At 46.1% G+C, this 18108-nt stretch overlaps 1 protein-coding gene across 4 annotated transcripts in view; it reads left to right on the top strand.

The window, feature by feature from the left end:
* LOC101943853 (cryptochrome DASH-like) overlaps positions 1-18022 on the top strand; it is a 30623-nt gene extending 12601 nt beyond the window's left edge. For all 4 annotated transcript variants that reach the window (XM_042859625.2, XM_065582690.1, XM_005297138.4 and 1 more), the window contains exons 8-14: positions 90-179; positions 2380-2459; positions 3299-3358; positions 4931-5088; positions 13322-13441; positions 15418-15594; positions 17024-18022. In XM_042859625.2, the coding sequence (XP_042715559.2) occupies positions 90-179; positions 2380-2459; positions 3299-3358; positions 4931-5088; positions 13322-13441; positions 15418-15594; positions 17024-17134 (796 nt within the window). In that variant the 3' untranslated portion in view covers positions 17135-18022. The remainder of the gene's footprint in view (positions 1-89; positions 180-2379; positions 2460-3298; positions 3359-4930; positions 5089-13321; positions 13442-15417; positions 15595-17023) is intronic.
* Positions 18023-18108: the final 86 nt, after the last annotated feature.

The raw sequence follows: 18108 nt of genomic DNA on the forward strand, positions 1-18108 counted from the left end.
GGCAATCCTTCCTTTCTCTTTCTATGTGCCTAAAGATCTCATTCCCTTGTAATGTTCCGGCTTTTTAAATGTTTTCTTTGTGTTTACAGGCTGGCGTTAGGTTGTATTTCACCCCGATATATTTATGAGCAAATCCGGAAGTATGAAAAAGAGAGAACTGCAAATCAGAGCACATACTGGTAGGACACAAACAGATCATCATGGCTTTCTTTCTTTGAAATGTACACTTGCATCTAGTTTGTAGACGCGACTATAAGAGGAAATGATTCAGGAGTCAGGATGACTGTTTTTGATTAACATTAGTGTTTCCTGCACCTGTCTTCTGACTGCTGCTGGGCCTCATTTGAGCTTCTGTTTCTAATATTGGTTAGTTGGCTTTGTTAGATTGCATTGGGCACCAAGAGGCGTTGGTTGTCTTGTAAGTAGAAATGATCAACAATTATTATTATTACGAGGAAATAATGGTTGCTAATAAAAAGTAATAATTATAAAGTGATTCTTTCATCCTTCCCAAAGATGCTGTACAAATAATGAGATAAGTAAGACCAAACAATAATTAACAAACAAGATCATTTTGGAGCAAATGAGATTTCTCATGTCGGTAACTTGGGCAAGATTTGACCCCATATTTGAAATACGATAAAATAAAATCTGTCTGTCCTGCCTTCTTTATCAGCCCTATCACCCTAGTTTCTGAGAGCCTTAACATGCAGTCTGTGGCTTTGATCCTGCAAACACTTATGCATCTGCTTAGCTATTCTACCAGGAGTAGTCCCATGGATTTCAGTGGCATTACATGCGTCTGACAAAGTGGGTATTCACCCACGAGAGCTTATGCTCCAATACATCTGTTAGTTTATAAGGTGCCACAGGACTCTTTGTCGCTTTTTACAGATCCAGACTAACACGGCTACCCCTGTGATAAGTGGCATTACTAACAGTAGTAAAGTTAAGTATACTCACTTGTGTTTGCAGGATCAGGGCCTAACTCTAGATGTGGTTGAGAAGACAGGAAAAAAAATATTGTGGATGTTTTAAAAAAATCTTTTTTCTATTTTTGTGATTTAAAAAAAAATGTTAGCCAGCTCTCTGTCTGGTCAAAAAACCAAAAAGCATCTACAAAATTTGTTGTCAGAAATTGTCAGTGTTGTTTTTCTTTGTTGAAATTCAAAATTTGGATTCAAAATAGTTTGGTGGGTGGTTTCGCACTGGCCAAAACTTAAAAAAAAAAAAAAAAAGTGACAAATTTCCAAAACTCATGTGCTAGTTTTTTCCTGTTTTTTTCCAATTCTGTCTCTCGGATATCCAACAAATGTACAGCACAGATACTATAAGGATGAACATTTCCAAGTGTGTGTGAAAGGAAATGATGTAAAAGCTAAACAGATCCCAATCACTGAAATAGGTAACACTGCTGAACACAAAGCATCTGATAAGTGTGTGAGGTTTATTTTATCTTGTTCGCATGACTGTAGTTATCTTGTTCAGCATTTGGCAAAGTGTCCTGGCCTATAACCTAAGCCAGACTTCCAGAGAGATCTTGTGAGCAGAAACATCAGATGAGCAGAACATTCGTGACCAGCCAGGGGTTGATGCTGGTCTCAGTGTCCAGGAGCCATGGTTTATAAAACCAGCTATTTGCGCATGGCTAACAGCTGACTTTACATGCCAGGCAACTGTGAGCCCCAAGGACTTGATCCTGCTAGTTAGTCAGCACTCCTGAAAGGTGCTGAGTGCCTTCAACTCCTATTGAGGTCCGTGCTTAAACCCTTCCTCCTTCACTAGAGCACTTAAGAATATGTACGTGCTTTGCCAAGTCAGGACCTCGGCACCTCCCAGAAGTGCAGTGGAGATAGGGTGACCAGATGTCCCGATTTTATAGGGACAGTCCCAATTTTTGGGTCTCTTTCTTATATAGGCTCCTATTACCGCCCCCCACCCCTGTCCCGATTTTTCACATTTGCTATCTGGTCACCCTAAGTGGAGAGCAGATTGGAAGTGGTGCTGGAAAGGGATCTGCAAACTCCACTCAATGAGGTCTTTTTCTATTTTAATCCTCATGATGTGGCCTGCATCATGCGGGAGGTCAGACTAGATGATCATAATGGTCCCTTCTGACCTTAAAGTCTATGAGTCTATGATAAAAGTCAGGCTGATAGATTTTGTGCCTGGGCTGGTAACATGACCGTGTTTGCAAAGCTGCCTGATTTAAATCAAACACAGGATGTTATTAGTGACTGCCATTAGGTAAGCAGCGGGTGAACTCCTGGCTCGTTTGAAGTCAATGGCAAAGCCCCCATTGATTTCAGTGGGGTCAGGATTTCACCCAGTATTTATATTGATCAAAGGCAAAATGGTGACATGGCTGATGTGTTTTAGGGTCATATTCGAACTCCTGTGGAGGGATTACTTCCGATTTGTGGCCCTGAAATACGGGACAAGGATTTTCTTACTGAAAGGTGAGTTTAAGTAGCACGCTTTGAAGGTGCGTTGATTTCAGTTTCCATTCACATTGCCATTTAATAGCCTTGGTGATATCAAAGGGGTTTTATGATCCGATTGTTTGGACCGCGGACCTTACATAGGCAACTGACCTTGTCTTCCACTTAGGGAAGTTATTATTATTGTTCTAGCACCTAGAGGCCCAAACAGAAATGGACATCCCATTGTGCTAGGTGCTGTACAAACACAGAGTTTCCTTCCCGGAACATCTTGCAACTCTGCCAGTTAGTTTAAACCCAACATTTCGGTTTTATTAAGTTTAAAGAATTGGTTTTACAAAGTCTACAGAATGGCATCGTGAGATTTAAAAAAATCAATATGAAGGGAAAAGAATTAGCCTAGGCATAAAGTTCCCTTGCCGTATCTGCACTCCCAGCACTGCAGCCTCATGCTAGTAAGGCAAGAGAAGCGGAGAACGGCACTAACCGGCGGGTTTTCTTTGTCCGTGCCGAGAGAAAAGCAAATAGCCAACGAAGCACAGAGTACAAAGGGAATCTGATTTTTTAAAAATCTCAGCTGAAATAATCTAGGTCTTGATCTTGCTCCCCTAGCCAACGATCCCATTGGCTTCAAGGGAGCAGGAGCAGGCCCAGAAAGTATTTATAACAGGAATTTTGCTTTCGACTCTAATTTGTAATCACGGTGGGTCCCTGAAGATCACCAGGAGAGCTGCTGGGCTGGCCTGATCCCAAACTGTAGTGGCTACTACGGCTTCTCATGTTGTCATTGTGGCTTTGTTTATTCCTTATGCATGTCAGTGCTGGTGTTCCTGACACTTAGTTCATTTCCCCAACAGGACTGCAGGATAAAGAGGTGCCTTGGAAGAAAGATCCCAAGCTATTTGATGCTTGGAAAGGTCAGTCGAAACTGTGGGCCAGGGTCTGATCGTAGTTACGTGGGTGTCAGTCCTGAGGGAAGTCAGCCAAGATTTACACTGGTGTAATGCAGAGCAGAATCAGGCTCTGTAACTTAGACTCTGTTTAGCAATAAAGAGCCTTATCTTGACTTTAGTGTGAGTGGAGCTAACAGCTATCTGCAGTGAGCAGCTCCCGGGACCAGGCCCAAGGTCCTAGATGCTAAAGGCCAAGTTCTGCCCTTGGAGGTATATGCACAGGTAAATGCAATGCATTTTAGTTAGATAGATCGAACCAGAGAGGAAATGTTTAGGCCCCCATGGTCCTCTCTGCTTGCCCAGAAGGCAGCCTGCACCTGCTGACTGTGACTGGGGGAGTGTAAGAAAAGCTCCCAGAAACCCCTCAGGGTGTTCTGGGGTATCCATGCTGATCCCTGGGTTCCTCACTCTGCCTGCATCCTCCCCTGAGGGCATTCAGAGGTGTGGAGCAGGACATTGCAGGAGTTATCCAAACCAGAGACAGCCAGGGGATGCTGCTGTGTAGAGCTGCTTCCCTCCCTGATCACCCACGCCCAGTGGTGTGGTATCTGTGGGGAGGACGTTCGTAGGCTTGAGAGAGATTTCCTTTACTTTCATCACTTCTGAGTGGGGGGATGATACGACTCATTGATTCTCCTTCAGCTCAAGTGGCGGAAGCCTGTCTTATCGGAGCTGCAGTTCTGCCCTTATGGAAAAGTCCTATAGAATTTCATAGACCCCGATAACCTCTCCATGTTTTTAATCCTTCCTGTAGAGTTTAATATTATGTATGAATATGCCAGCTATAGATTTCTATAGGAAAGTGAACAAACCTTTAAAATAGATCTAATCCGCCCTTAAATTCTATAGGCCTTTAGGAGCCTTTCTTTTCTTTTAGTAAAAATTTGTTTTTGTCATTACCTTACATGAATAGAAAATATAATCATTCAGCTTGATCAGTCATCCTTTCACGACTTTAAATCTATGAACTCATGAACTTATACCAATGTTTGTCCTTCTTAACATTAACCTAATAAATTCACATTTCCACACAAGCAGAATAAATTGTATCCATTACTGTAAAAGAATTTCCATATAACTCTCCTACTAACACCACCTGATTTAACTTGCAAATATATAACCAGCTGCCTTATATGTCCCTTCATACTGTTACCTTTAAAAGACCCATCTGTGTTTGCTCAATCTCATTGTTTTCTCTTTATTTTGCCCAAATTGAAGACATGGTGACTATACGCTGTAAGATCTGATTGACCCTGGTGTCAGACTATCCATCACCTTCTCCATCATAACGATTTCCCATTCCAAGGCTCCTTTCTACAGAGCCCTATTTAATTTTTATAGAACCCTACTGTTATCATCTCTATTAAATTGTATGGGGCTGTTCCATATAAGAGGGTTCTATCCCTCATGTTACACATGGGTTTGGCTCCTACTCACTTGATCCAAGTAGCTATCCATATATACGCAGCTGCAGATTGACTACAATGGAAAGAGTAAAGATCCTGCATCCTCGCTCTGTGTCTCTTGTCCCGGCAGAAGGAAGAACGGGGGTTCCTTTTGTAGATGCCAACATGAGAGAGCTAGCAGCGACGGGCTTCATGTCCAACAGAGGGCGCCAGAACGTTGCCAGCTTTCTCACCAAGGACCTGGGGTTGGACTGGAGGATGGGGGCAGAGTGGTTTGAGTACCTGCTGGTAAGACTGAACTCAACGTGCGATTGGGGTGGTTTGTTGTTCTCTTTGCAGGTGGCTGACAACAGGCCACCTTGCACGGGCCTTAAAGGAACAGAACTCCCTTTGAGTTCAATACCAGTTTTGCTCGAAGAAGGATCATATAATTTAGTCCGCTCTTTTTAGGGCACTCTTGGTATACGATTCAAGGACTCGGTAAGGAAAGGGTATGTTGCCCATAGTGCTGGTAAGGCTGCCATCAACTGAGATGTAGCTCTGATGCCTGCAGTGAGAATTTAGATCTTCTAATGTAATGAGAGAGGGAAGGTGGCCTTGTGGATAAGGCACTGGATCGGGACTCAGGAGAGCTGAGTTTAGTTTGTGACTATACCACAGACTCCCTGCGTGACCACGGGCAAGTCACCTGGGGCCTGATTGTCAGGAGGGCTGAGCACCCAGAGCTCCAGATGAAGTCAATGGGAGCTGTGAATGCTCAGTGCTTCTGAAAAATCAGGCTCCGACCTCAGGTCCCCCTGTAACAGGGGGATGATACTTCCTTTCTCCCATCTTGTGTCTATCTTGTCTAATGAGATTGCAGGCTCTACAGGGCACGGACTGTCATTCGCTATGTTTGTTCAGCATCTGGCATAACAGGGCTCTGATCTTGGTTGGGGCCTCACAAGATAAATAATAGTGTAGAAAATGTTGTCTTATGTTACTGTTGGAGAAAAACAGAGTTCTCACTCTTTTGGTTGGGTGCAGCAAATCAGATACTTCATTATCTTAAGCAATTGCGTGGAGGGAGAGAGCTGAACAGGTCTCTCAACAGGTAAACAATTACAGCAAGCATTTATACCTTTGTTACAGACAATAATGAGCAACAGCTGCATTTTGTTTATAGATAGGTCATCCTGATAACTTATTTTTCTCACTTATTTAGACTCTAGTCTACATTCCATTTTATCTACACAAGGTCGCAACAACTTCTCACACAGTTCTTTCCCACTCGCCACAATCCTCGCTTCTACAAATCTCGTGTTATTAGGGTTACAGCTAGCCTGTTCTTGCTCACAGCTAGTCTGTTTGCATTGACATCCCCTTCAAATCCCTGTCATTTCTTTCTTTATTTCCACATTACCTTATAAAAGCCCCTGAGAGGGAAAGATTAGACAAGGTAGCTAGTCTTAGGGGCTGATCCTGCAAACAATCACTGCCAGCCAGGCATAGTCTTGTAGAATCAGTGGGAAACTCAAAGTAGTAGGCATTATGCCTGGTCACGTTTGTGGTATCATGGACCTTCATGTTTGACGTAAACAGAATGACATTCATAGTCAGAGGCAGGAAGGTGACTTTCTTTTAATCCACTCGCTGTTTAATAGGAGCTTCTGCTTCTCTCAGTCAGCTCCCCCAGAATGAAATCCTTCACTAGCTTTATTGAACGGAGGCTTTTCTACTTTATCTGGTCCTCCTCTGCTCTTCCCTGACCCGGAGCTTGGCAGCTGCAGTAAACCGTTCAGTTGGGAAGGTGGTTTTTCACCTCGGCTTTGGTTGTTTCTGGATAAAAAGTGCCTAAGCCCCACCACACTGAGTCGTATCTGTCTGTGCTGGGCTCATCACCGTGAGACGGAATCTGAGACTGTGAAGTAAACCTCACCCCTGGGGGCTCCTAGGTGCTACAATAATACAGGTAAATAACTATGTTTTATTAGGGCCTGTTCTAAAGCCCACTGAAGTCAATGGACAGACTCTCTCTGAATGCAGTGGGCTTTGGGTTAGGCCCTTAGAGAGCACCGCTGCATTAATGCCTATGATAAAAAACACTAACAGTGGGGCGATAGTAACTTCCTCTAACCAAACTCCGAGTGGAGTGATCGAAGGTTTGTATCTTCTCTGAGATTGTCAGGACATCCCATGGGGAGCTAGTGAGCCACACAGTCACACTGCAACACATTGCCATTTTAACACATCACTGCTCCATAGGCATTACAGTGTGCAAGGAAAGTGTTTGCAGTTGTGATTTGCTCACATTGACTCACTGTTGGAATTTACTTGGTGACTTTTTTGTGAGTTATTCCCCCCTCTTTGAGTGAAGTTAATGAGAGTTGCACCCACATAATCAAGAGCAGAACCTGCCCTTCGTATATTTGTCTCGCTTCCCCATTGCTGACATGCAGCCACCTCTGGGGTGGAAAACAGCAGCTGTTCTATGACAGCAATGATGCATGCCAGGTGGGAAAGTGAATACCCTCTGCAGCTGAATCCACTGAAGGGATGTTAAGTAAGCAGGCATCACTGCAGTTACCCATGTGGGAATTTAGCCAGAACCCTGCCACACTTGATCAAACTTTAAAAAAATAAAATGTTAACAATGGTCTGATTTGTTTAGGCCAATTTCTAGGGACAGGAGCCAGCTCCTCAAAGGTAGTTAGGTGCCTAAATATGTTTGAGGATCTGGGCCAAAGGCACCAGAGAAATAGAATAAGCATGTATTTTTGGCAGGTTAACTTGATGTTAGTGTAGGGGTCCATATTGAAAACTCTGGCTACTGAAGTCTTCTAGACAGAGAAAAGGCAATGGCTGTGTAATGAGGCCTACTGGCCCTTTAAGAGCACAGGGGGGCCAGAACAGCCCATTCCAGGTAGCTGGAATGAACAAAGGTCCAGGAAATGGCCTTGTAGTGGAAGAGAGGACTTGGTCCTGGAGAATTATAGTTGGAGAGGGGGAAAAACCCAGGGCACTGTCCCTTTAAGGGCCCTGGACCAGGAGCCCTGTAGAGTAAAGGGGAAGCGCTCCCTTCTCTCCAGCCAATTGAGAGGCACTCTCTGTAGGTGGGCAGTGTATAGACACCCGTCTCCCTCAGCACAGGGGATTTTTTCGGTGCCTATGGCTCCTGTAGAAATGACTAGAGGGTGACTGTGAAGGACAGATGCTGGCAGGGGCTGAGCTCTGTGTGGGTGGCAGAAGGTCAGTGTGAACTCTCTGGTTGCAATGCTGAGATTAGTTTTTGATGTTAAGGACTGTGTGGCACGGTTTGTGGTCATTAAGTCAGCCCCAAAGGTGGCTCTCCTCAGAAGAGAGACTGTGGAGCCCGTGAGGGGCCCTGAAGAGAGAGATGAGAGGGAGGGTGCTGCAGGGGGACCGCTGTCCATGAGGGGGTTCGCAGTAAGAGGCAGCCGTGCCAGGTGGTATTGTCAGCTGCCAGCCAGGGCCGGCTCCAGCATTTCTGCCGCCCCAAGCAAAAAAAAAAAGCCGCGATCGTGATCGGCGGCAGCAATTGGAAAAAAAAAAAAAAGCCGCGATCGGCGGCGGCAGTTCGGCTGTAGGTCCTTCGCTCCTAGAGGGAGTGAGGGACCTGCCGCCCCCGAATTGCCGCAGGTGCCGCCCCTCTCCCTTGGCCGCCCCAAGCACCTGCTTGTTAAGCTGGTGCCTGGAGCCGGCCCTGTTTCCAGCTACTCCACCTTCCCCTGAAGGCATTAGCCCATTCTAGTGAATCCTTGGCATCCCTGCATAAGCGTGGTGACTAAAAGCCAACTCCCAGATACCACCAAACAGTCATGAAAACTGTTTAACTGCACGTGCCTCCCTCCCCCCCAAGTCATTTCCTGGTACGCTTCCCTTCGACTCTCACCCATCCTCCAGGGGCATTGCTAAGAGCACAGTTTCACTTCGGTAGCAGTGTCTCTTATCTACGTTTTTTCTCACCAAGCTGAGTTATGAAATCTGGGGTGGGGAGTTGCTGATCTAATCTGTGCTGGTTTTGGCCCCAGAAGTTAATGGCACGGACGTGGGGAGAAAAAAGAAGTGAGTTCTAATGTCATCCTTCCTTTCCCACCCCGCCAGCGTCATGTGTCTGGCCCGTCGGCGGTAGCGTGGTTGCTGCTAGCCAGGGCAGAGTGTGGCCGGTATCTTACAAAGCTAAGGCATGGCTTCCAGGCCTGTCGTCTACAGATGAAGAAGGCGTTTCCTAACTAATGCAGCAACTTTGTGCTTGCTTGGTGCTGGCCCCCACAGTGCCGTTGGCTTCACAGTGACTTACAGGAAGCTTGAAGCTACAGTAGACACAAGCTTGGCGGCAGCCTAAATTTCCATGGTTCACTTCAGGCTTGTAACACAGCGGCTTGAGCTGTGAGGCTGGGCTGGGCCAGTACTTGGATGAGAACTCTGCACAAAGCGGGGTTGGTGACTCAGTTTGGTGACATTTTTGTCCTGTAAGTCAGTGCTGAACCGGTGTCCCGGATGCACCCTCTTTCAGATGAGCCTAAAAACCCATGTCCTGAAGCCAAGCAAATGGCACTAAAAGCACTGGTGCTTTTTGAAAAAGGAGCAGTGTTAGCCTTAGTGTCCTGGACAAATTGCAGTTTGAATAACTACAGTCTGCATAAATTCCTGCTGCCGTTTCAGGATATATATGGCATTCTGGCATTCTTCACTGCAGTGGAAAATGGGGACTGTGGTTTCATTATCCCCCAGGGTGGCTGCCTTTCAGTGATGGATGAAGTGATTCTTGTATGCAATGTGTGAATTACGTGATGCATTTTGGGATCCTTTACTATGAAAGGTGTAGGATAACTAATTTCCCACACCCCCACACAGCTTGTGGTCAGAACTGTACTGTGCATAAATCATGGAATGAATAACCATAATAATAGTTGATGATATCTGGCACTCGGTAGTGCCTTTCATTGGGAGCTCTCAAATCACTTTATGAGGGTGGGTAAGTCCTGGCATCCCCATTTTACAGAGGGAGAAGTCAGATGCAGAGAGGATGAGTTACTCACCCAAAGCCTCACAGTGAGTGAGTAGGAGAAAGGTGAATAGAACTCAGGAGTCCTGGCTTCTATGCCCTGCTATAACCGCTAGATAGCGTTGGCTCCCTTCATGATTTGTTTAGCATTCAAATCTTGTGGAGAACAGAGGATTCTAGCATCTTGCCCTCGAAGGACAGGGGGTCTGGAATGAACCATCCTAGGAAGGAGATTTATGGGTTACTTGTCTTTATTTATATAGATAATGTGCCCCAAGGAACAAATTTTGCAACCCCTCCCAGCTTGGTATCATCCACAAGCTTGCGTCTGATGAAGTGGGCATTCACCCACGAAAGCTTATGCTCCCAATACTTCTGTTAGTCTTAAAGGTGCCACAGGACCCTCTGTTGCTTATGTTGATATGTTACTTAACTCTAAGAGTCCTGTGCGGATACAAAATTTGTATCCACATGCAGTCTGCAAAAATGGTCCGTGGATATTGTGGCTATAAAGCAGATATCCACAGATTTGCAGGACTCTAGATACAAAATTTCCATCTGCATCCAATCCACAATCCGCAAAAACGGTCCCTGGATATCTTCATCCATGGATATAAAGCAGATATCTGCGGATTTGCAGGGCTCTGCTTATCTCCTTATTTTCTAGGTGCTTACAAATTGATTGTTTGATTATTTGCTCCATTATCTTAAGCTGACCGGTCTATAATTCCCTGGATTGTCCTTATTCCCCTTCTTATAGATAAGGATGATATTTTCCCTTTTCCAGTCCTCTAGGATCTTTCCTGTCCTTCACAAGTTCTCAGAGATAATCGCTAATGTCTCAGAGATCTCTTCAGCCAGCTCCTTAAGTATTTTAGGATGTTTTTCATCAGGACCTGTCGACTGGAAGACATTTAACATATCTAAGTACTTCTTAACTTGTTCTTTCCCTAATTTAGCCTTGGATCCTTCCAAAATTACACTGATGTTCGCTCTGTTAGTCGTCCGATCACTGCTAACCGTTCTTGAAAATTGAAACAAAAATGGCATTTACTGCTTTGGCCATTGCTGGGTTTTCTGTTATTGTCTTTCCTTCTTTATTGAGTAATGGGCCTCTCCTGTCCTTGGTCTTCCCCTTGCTTCTAATGTATTTGTGGAATGTTTTCTGGTTGCCCTTTATGTCCCCACCTAGCTTAATCTTGTTTTGAGCCATGGGCTTTTTAATTTTGTCCCTACATGCTTTTTTTTTTATATTCATCCTTAGTAATTTGACCTAGTTCCACCTTTTGTGTGACTTTTTAAAGTTTCCCGTCTTTGAAGATCTCCTGGTGAAACCAGTGTGCTCTCTTACCATACTAGGGATCTCTCCTACACATTGGGATAGTTTGCTCTTGTGCCGTTAATAAAGTCTCTTTAAAAACCTGCCAACTCTCCTGAACTCTTTTTCCCACGGGATCTTACCTACCAGTTCTCTGAGTTTGCTATCGTCTGCCTTCTTGAAGTCCATCATCTTTATTCTGCTGGTTTTCCCTCTGCCATTCCTTAGAATCACGAACTCTGTGATTTCATGATGGCTTTCACCCAAGCTGCCTTCCACCTTCAGATTCTCAACCAGGTCCTCCCTGTTTCTCAGAATCAAATCTAGAACAGCCTCTCCCCTAGTCACTTTTTCCTCCTTCTGTAATAAAAAGCTGTCTCCGGTGCATTCCAAGAACTTGTTGGCTAATCTGTGCCCTGCTGTATTTTTCCAATGGATGTCTGGGTAGTTGAAATCTCCTATCACTACCAAGTCCTGTGCTTTGGATGGTTTTGTTAGTTGTTTAAAAAAGCCTCATCCACTATTTCTTCCTGGTTAGGTGGTCTGTAGTAGACACCTACCATGACATCACCCTTGTGGTTTTACCCCTTTTTATCCTTACCCAGAGACTTTTAACAGACGTGCAGAGCAGGATAACAGTCCCAGGGATCACCTTCCCAGCACCTACACGCCAGCCCCAGCCAAGGGGGAGTCTCCCTGCCACGGTCTTGGGGGAAAGTGTCTGTTTCACCAGAGGGTGGAGGGAGAAGGGTGTCGTGCCCTGGACTCTGGAGAGGGGATGTACATGGGGAGGGGTGTAGACATGGCTTCTTGCAGGCAGTTTAAACTGCACCAGGGAGGTATGGTGGGAAGCGAGGAAGCCCAGGTGAATGGGGGGCTCTGGGTGTGTCCCTAGAGGACAGGGGTGATCCCAGACAGGGGACTGGATGTGTTCAGGAGATTCCGGTCTATAGAGGATCCTGGGTTGGGGTTACGATGGGATCCCAGGCCATAGAGAAGGTATCTCCTGAGGCGGGGGGATCCCAGGCTCTGGGGGCAGGTGTCTCAGGGGATACCGGACTCTATGCAGCGATTCACCGTGCGGGGCTGGGGCAGGGCGTGGGGGGAGGTGGGGCAGAGGCTGCCAGAGCCCCTGGGATTGGCTCACTGAACTCCAGCCCCTGCACTCAGCAACGCAGCTGCTGCAAAGTCCTGTCCCGGCCGCCAGAGGGAGAAGAGCCGGGGGGAACCGCAGCCCCAGCGCTGCCCAGGGTAGAGCGAGATAGCAGGTGCCCGGGAGCAGCCTCTCTCCAGCAGTGCTGTGGAGCGAACTGCCTGGGCACTGGGTGTACCAGAGTCTGCTGGGATTGGGGGTGGGGGGTGGCTCGGATGAGCTAGGATTTAAATGCTGCCTAAAGGGCAGTGAGAGACGTGGTGGGTCCCGGGGGCCGTTGCGCCCCCCGTGGAGCAGAGTGAGCGTGGCGCTCCCCGCTGTCACTCACTGCTCTGGATGCTACCCCGCCCGCTGGCAATGCATACCTCTGCACTGCGCAGGGTGCCCCCCCAACCCTGGGTGCCCTGGGTGGTGCCCTGGGTGGTCCGATCGCCCCCATTGCCCGCCCCTAAGGCTGGCCCAGGAAAAATCTGTCGTTTTCCACACAGCACTTACATTTCTTTTGTTAATAAGTGGGGAGCCATGGCCCCTTTTTGTCACCCTGGTTCCAGCACCCCAGCTAAGACTCACTTCAGGGAGGGAAACTGAGGTAGGGAGTGCTAAGTGCACCATGCTTGGCCAGGAGGGAGTGCTGTTGGGCAGCCACACCCTATGACAGGGCCAATCAGTACCAGGCCTGGGCTACGTGCAGATTTTGTACTGGTGTAACTGTCATGTGGGTTTGTTTTTGTTTTTTCAAACCCGCAAATATTTCAAGTGGTGCAACCCCTCCCACTTCCTGGTATAAAGGAGCCTTGCCCCAGTATAACTTGTTCCCCTTCCTATACAGGAATAGCTAGACTGGTTCAAGCACCTTTACACTGCTATAACTGTGTCCACATTAGGGGAGGTTGTACCACTTTAACGCTACTGCATAGTGTGGTGTGGAGACAAGTCCCAGATGCCAGAGCAATGGCTATCTCCACAAGATTTTCCTCCCTCTGCCCTTTTCTTTCTGAGCAGCAGACCCAGCCCTTCTTACTGGTTTTCCTGTGTGTTTAAGGTGGATTATGATGTCTGCAGCAATTATGGAAACTGGTTATACAGCGCTGGAATTGGAAACGATCCAAGGGAAAACAGGAAGTTTAACATGATTAAACAAGGCCTGGATTATGACAGCAACGTAAGTCTCCTGGTGAAATGTCCCAGTGCTACGTCGCTCTCTTCCTCATCTCCCCCCCCACTTCACCCCAGCAGGTAACAAACCAAAACTCCAGCGGTTATGGAAATGGCACATAAGGTTTTGATTTGACTTCACAGTCACCTGGGTAAGATTTTCAAAAGTGTGGACCTGCAGTTACCCTTAGAATATCAGGGTTAGAAGGGACCTCAGGAGAGCATCTAGTCCAACCCCCTGCTCAAAGCAGGACAAATCCCCAGAGGTTTTTTTTTTTAACCCCAGTTCCCTAAATGGCCCCCTCAAGGCTTAAGCTCACAACCCTGGGTTTAGGAGGCTAATGCTCAAATCACTGAGTTATCCCTCCCCCTTCTTGGGGCTTGACTTCAGTGGGAGCTGCCTGGGGGCTCAGCACTCTTGGTCACTCATTTAGGCACCTAAATATGGATTTAGGTGCTTACCTTTAAGCCCCCAAGTGTGAAAATCGGGATTTACTCATTTGTGGACCCTATTTATTTATTTTAAAAGCAGCCAGATTAGGCTCCCTGAAACCAATGGCAATTTAGTTTGATCTTCATTCTTTAATGAGCAGCTGTTGAGTTTACCAGAGGGAAAAGCAGGTGCAGCTGCACTGAAGTCATAGGGGTATGCTGCCGTGTGTGACCGTGCCAGCGTCCCCCAGGGTACCCCCACCGGCGTGATTATTGGCTGGACTTGTTTTTTCAGTGCTCTCTTCTCATCAGCGGGGAATCCGGCCGTCTGTAACGGTGATATTTTAGCCCCAGTGCCACTTAGCCCGTCTCCTCTGAAGAGCTGCTTCTCCGCTGAGTGGAGCTGCAGAGACGGAAGAGTGAAATGTGTTTAGGAGACAAATGTGCACGAGGAGCTTATAACAAAAGAATAGCCAATCGTTTGCTCAAATGCTACGGAGACAGGCAGCGGTATAAAACCCTACGAAAGGGAATGCGTGTATTGAAACAGTGTTACAATCTGAGCAGTTTATATTCAAGCGGGTGCTGAAGAAAACTGAATGCAATAAACGGCCCCAGTGGGCAGAGTAGAAGAAGCTACTCAATAGACGCTGCTGCTAGAAAAATCCCTCGGCCTGCAGGCCTTTCCTGATTAGGGGTGAGGAGGGCAAGAAGAGATCTGGCATTCAGAGTCTGTTACCTGGCTCGGGAAGTCCGGGTCTGTGGCCGTCCCCATTACTAGCATTGCGTTTAATGACCATTTCCCCAGGTAACTGTCATATCGTCAAGACATGGTGCAATGTGTTACTCCAGCACAGGCCAGCTGCATGGGAAACACAGAAATGAATGATGGGAGGGACGGAGTTGATCACCTAACACAGTAATGCACCCAGTAGTGGGTTGAAACCCACAGCCATGAGATTAAAGGACAGTTACAGTCAGTTTTCCCCTGATCTTCACCTTGTGGGGGGAAGAGGGGCGATCAGTCTTCCCTTTCATACTCCTCCCACGACTAATGAACCAGAGTTATGGAGGAGATTAACTCAGCCCCCACTCCATTCCCCAGCTTCGTGGTGTCCTGGAGAGGCTCCCCTTCCTGCACAGTAGCAACCCTGGCTGCCTCCTGTGTCATAGCAAGGGAGTGGGGCTTATTTCTGGTTTAGGGACAGACGCTCCCAGGGACTCTAAATACCCCCAATTGAAGCTAATGGGAGGTGCACGTATTTGGTATCTCTGTAAATCAGGCCACCTACTCAGATGCCTACATATGGATTTGGGGGCCTAACAGAAGGCTCCCGGGTTTGAAAATGTTGGCCCTGACATAACAGTGCCTCCATTTTCCCACCTGAAAAATGGGGCTAATGTGTCCCTGTTTCACAGGGCTTCATTCTTTACGGTTAATAAAGCACTTTTCCATCCTAGTTTGGAAGGCACTGTAGGAAGTCAGATTATTAATATCCTGCTCTATTGGTGTGAGTGAATCCCCCTGAACACCACTGTTTCCATTTGCAGGGAGATTATGTCCGACTGTGGGTTCCGGAAATACAGTGTGTAAAGGGAGGGGAGATACACACTCTCTGGGCACTGAGCAATGCAGCTCTCTCGCAAGCTGGGATAGCTCTAGGGGAGACCTATCCACTGCCAGTCGTCCTGGCCCGGGAATGGAGCAGACATATCAACCAGAAGCCTGTAAGTACTATGAAGTTTCAACTGAGCTAGGGAGTTTGTTGTTTCTTGCTCTAAATATGAGTATAAATTCTGCAGCTCTCTCCCATTTACACTTGAGAAATAACTAGAGAACTGGTTTAATCCACATCATTGAAAGGGTCCAGGACTGGGCACAACATTAATTTTGAATGAACACTCGATATCCATGTAACTGGAGTGTGAGCTGGATTCTATGTTATTCTGACTTGTGCATTTATCACAGCACTGCTTACTAAGTTCTGGTCAGTCTGTGCCTGTGCAACCCCATTGAAAGCCATGAAGTTTCACAGATGTCTCTGAACGTCTAATTTGGCCTGCAGACACCTTATGATAGGTGACTGTGTATGAGGAGAAAAGAACCCAGCTTGATTCTCAGATCCCAGGAGGAGTCTGTGGGGCTGGCAGCTAGCAAGAATACCTTTTGGACTTGTAAACGGAGCACATCTGATCTGGAATAAGAGACCCATTAAACAGGGGACCATAGGAGGCCATTGGTACTAACATACTTTTCAGAATGGATCTGCCTTTTAGAAAATGCAGCAAAACTAACAAAGGTCCCCGTCTTAGGATTGAGTGCTGCCAACTTCCATTTGCTGACCATGCTGCTGCTGTTGTGACCTCATAGCTGTATATTTCATCTCACAAGTTTTCATTACTTTGTTCCCCTACCTATATCTCTTGTCGCAGGACAGTTTGATTCTGTAGTGTAATAAACCAAGTGCAAGGATGAAACTAGCCTTCATGTAGGGTTTGGGTACCAAGGGCCCAACTCGAAATTTCTCACTCAGGCAAAACTCATGTAAGGAGTAAGGACCCCTGGCTTTGGCTCTGAGAGTTAGAATAATCAGTTCTCTTTTATTTCAATGTGCAGTCGAGATCAGACAAGTGACTGGCTGTCAATAGCTCCTTGGCCTGTGGCCCTTGCTTGTGGGGGGAGAGGGGAAGGGTGATCATTTTTCAACATGAACATTTTAATCCAATTTTTTTTTACTTTTTGTAAAGTGAGATGGGAGTCACATTTTAGCTCTCTCCCCCTCCTCAGCATGCTTCTAGCTATCTCAGGAACTTCTGTGCCCCTATCACCATAGTATCTGGGCACTGCACAATCACTAATGTATTTTATGTATCACAACACCCCTGTGAGGTAGGGAAGTACTATTCTACTGAGACACAGAGTGACTTACCCAAAGTCACACAAGAAGTCTGACAGAGCAGAGAATTGAACCTGTCTCTATGCCAGCATCCTACCCACTGGATCATCCTTCCTCTCTGCTTCTCATCTGGCTAGAGCTGCAACGTGTTACCCTTTTTTCTGATGGCTGTGAGATGTCTAGGTTGCTTTATAACATAAAAAACAGACTTTCTTTTAGCTTCAATCAATAACTTTCGCTGACCTTCTCTCAATTAACAGAACAAGAGAGACCATCCTCCGAGGGGAAGGAAAGATCCCTCCGACACGCCAAGGCAACACAAGGACAGAGGGATGGACTTTTACTTCTCTCGCAACAAAGATTTATCGTGAAGGCAGTCCCTGCACTTCTGGAGAAGTGACTGATGTGGCTGCCGGCTGAGCACTCCAACTGACAATGGTTACTATTTATGGCCAACTTCTCTCTCATTAATATCTAAGCAAACCAAAGGTGACATCCTGGACATATTGAAGTCAATGGAGTTTTGCCATTGACTTCAACTGGATCAAGATTTTGACCTAATCTTCAGGAAATGGTTCTCTTTATGAGCCAGCTAATTGGGATTCTGAAGGGGGCTGAAGTTCTTGGTCCTTTGTACTTTAAAGAATCCCATGACACCTTTAACAAGAACAGAGGTGTTAACCTTGTATTCTGGCCAAATTCGAGTGGGTGGAAATTACACCACTGAAATACCCCTCAAAAATCAACTGGATGTACTAAGGCCAGATTCTCAGCTGATATAAATCAGCATAATTCTATTGAAACCAGTTAAGCTACACTGATTTACACCAGCTGATGATCGGACTTGGTATTCTTCACTTCCTGCTTTAAACTGTTGCTGTGAGTTGTTAAGCAGCTAATGTGTTCTGTCCCAGAGATGGGTGATGAGTGACTTGATACACTAATTATATATGGGGATCACTTAAGTTTGTAAAGTGCTTTTAGTTGAAAGGGGCTTCATAAGTAGTAATTATTAACCATAACGGTAGGGTCATCTTGTTATTGTCAAGTGGTCTGACTGCTTTTCCAGTGCCTTTGCTTTGTACTGGGGCTTATAGTTATTGTAGCCAGATTTCTACCTCGTATTACAGACTGGAGAAGGTGTTCACTTTTTTTATATATTGGAAATATGTATACTGAATGTGCTTAAGCTAACGTGCCTTAGGGTGTAGAACTTAAAAATGTTGATCCATAATACAACTTAAACCTTTGCATTGGAATGTTTTTACTTTCCTAATTTCCACTCTTCTGATAGAGATCAGAAGGCAGAATGACTGATCTGAGGTGCCAGAATCCTGTTCTCTTT

The sequence above is a fragment of the Chrysemys picta genome, chromosome 2 (assembly GCF_011386835.1).
Source record: "Chrysemys picta bellii isolate R12L10 chromosome 2, ASM1138683v2, whole genome shotgun sequence".
Lineage (NCBI taxonomy): Eukaryota > Metazoa > Chordata > Testudines > Emydidae > Chrysemys > Chrysemys picta.